This window comes from Mus caroli, chromosome 17 (genome assembly GCF_900094665.2).
Source record: "Mus caroli chromosome 17, CAROLI_EIJ_v1.1, whole genome shotgun sequence".
Lineage (NCBI taxonomy): Eukaryota > Metazoa > Chordata > Mammalia > Rodentia > Muridae > Mus > Mus caroli.
In genome coordinates, this window is record NC_034586.1 from 40,750,810 (window position 1) to 40,753,197 (window position 2,388).

Sequence of the window (2,388 nt, forward strand, 5' to 3'; positions counted from 1 at the left end):
GAGAGAGAGAGAGAGAGAGAGAATGAAAGACTCTTGGGATTATGGCCTTAATGAGCTGAAGATTCCGGACAAGCAATAATCCATGCCTATTGTACCCCAGAGCTGTGGTTGTGTGAATCATACATCTGGAGGAGAATTTCAAGACTATCTCTGCCAAAACATGTTTGACTCAAGATTACTCAGCCATTTGCAGCAAGGCCTGGGATCAAACAGTAACAGGTCTGACTAACTGGCTGCGTTAGTCAGCTCTCTGTCACTGAGACAAGACACCTAAACTAATCAGTCAATGAAGTTGATTTGGGCTTATGGCTTCAGAGCCTTTGGTCCATGTGCACTTGGTGGCTGTGAAGCGCAGTTCTTAAGGAGGGAGCCATGTAAAAGTAATTTTTAAATCTGTTTTTTCCTTTTGGTCCTTTAGTCCCCATCAATAACAACTTTAAGACATTTATTATCATTATTACTATTATTATTATTATTATTATGTCTAGGCCATAAGCTTTGGCTCATTCCCTGACTAGCTCGTAACTTATTTAGCCCATTTAAACTATTCTATGTCTATGTGGTTAGTTACCTCTTCTTTAGTCCCAGCCCACTTCTTCCTTAGAATCTCCTCAGTATCTGCATGCTGGTTTACGCCCATCTTCTTGGTCTTGAATCTCATCTCTCTTGGCTCTCCCCTGTGTCTCTCTTTCATTTCCTACTATTTTCCAGAATCCCCTCTCTTCCTGCCAATGCCTCACCCCCTATTTCTGCCTCATCTCATTAGCCATCAGCTTATTGACTGACGAATGATGTTGATAAGAGATTGTTTCTACAGAACCATGATGGAGAAGGCAGACCCACTTACCTCATGGAGGTCAGGAAGCATAAAAGGAGAAGAGAAGAGGGCCGGGGTCTGATCATCACCTTCAGGGGCATATCCTCAATGATCTAACTTCCTTCTGTGATGCTCCAGCTCTTGAATGTTCTTTCATGTCCAAGGGCATGGCAGCGTGAGCTTTTGGAGGGCCCTGAGGAGCCAGAGCATTACAGTGCCAGATCCATCTAGTCCTTACAACCCACCAGAATGGAAGGACCATTTTGAAACTTGCAGTTGAGCTTGCTGTCCTGAGAAAGGTTAAATGGCTTATTTGTGGTTGGCTAGTTGATAGTGGACAGATGGCAGTTGAATATTTGATAGATGTTAGCTAGGACACAATGACAGACAGGCCTTATTCCATCTGATGTCAGATCGCAGGCTTCCCAATGCACCAAAACATGTTTGACCTATTTCCTTTGCAAACCTTACTAAAGCAGCTTTTAAGAATCCTTCCTGAGGGAGAGGACGGACTATAGGAACCAGAGGGGTCAAGGACACCACAAGAAAACTCAAAGAATCAACTAACTTAGGTTCATGGGGGCTCAGAGAAACAGAACTGACAGCTAGGGAGCCTGTATGAGTCTGACGTAGGCCTCTGCATGTGTTATAGTTGTAAAGCTTGGTCTTCTTGTAGAACTCCTAACAATGGGAGCAGGGGCTATCTCTGACTCTCTTGATCTTTTTCCTACTACTGAATTGCCTTGTTCAGCCTTAATTCGAGGGGAGGTGTCTAGTCTTATTTGATATGCTCTTTGGTTGATATCCATGGGAGGCCTGCCCTTTTCTGAAGAGAAATAGAGGGGTAGGTGGGGGAAATGCAGGGAGAGAGGGGAGAGAGGAAACTGTGGTCAGGATGTAATATATGAGAAAATGAATTTAAAAACACCTTCAGCCAGGCTCATGCCTTTAATCCCAGGACTTTGGAAGCAAAGGCAGGTGGATCTCTGTGATTGGTCTGAAGAGTGAGTTAAAGGACAGCTGGAGCTACACAGAGAGACCCTGTCTCAAAACAACAACAAACCAAAACAACAACAAACAAAAGTAAACCCAACCAACCAAACAACAAACCTCTGTCCCTTTTCTCAGCCCACGTCTCTTGCTTTTCAGGAGAGAAGTATGAGCTGCACGCGGGAACTGAGTCTACCCCGAGCGTCGTGGTGCATGTGTGTGACAGCGACATGGAGGAGGAGGAGGACCCAAAGACTTCCCCAAAGCCAAAAATCATCCAGACCCGGCGTCCCGGCCTGCCACCCTCCGTGTCCAACTGAGCGCGTCCATGATAACATGCATCTCCTCTTATCATGCTTCCCCCCCCACCCCTTGTTGTTTGTCCAAACAATTAATTGCCTTTAAGTCCCTGGGTGTTTGGTTGTTTGCGAATCCTTCCTTGTAATTAAGCCTCTCGGACAAAAGGGCTAGGCAAAGGTGATATGTCTCCCAACCAACTCCTACCCATTACCTACAATCCATCACTTAGAAAGTTCTAGATAAAGGGTAGTATTTTCTTATTAAACAATCAGTACAGCCCA

General features: G+C 45.0%; 1 protein-coding gene across 4 annotated transcripts in view; it reads left to right on the top strand.

The window, feature by feature from the left end:
* The window catches only part of Rcan2 (regulator of calcineurin 2), a 221,971-nt gene extending 219,583 nt beyond the window's left edge, over positions 1-2,388 (top strand). For all 4 annotated transcript variants that reach the window (XM_029470897.1, XM_021186129.2, XM_021186130.2 and 1 more), the window contains one exon: positions 1,967-2,388. In XM_029470897.1, coding sequence (XP_029326757.1) covers positions 1,967-2,127 — 161 coding nt within the window. In that variant the 3' untranslated portion in view covers positions 2,128-2,388. The remainder of the gene's footprint in view (positions 1-1,966) is intronic.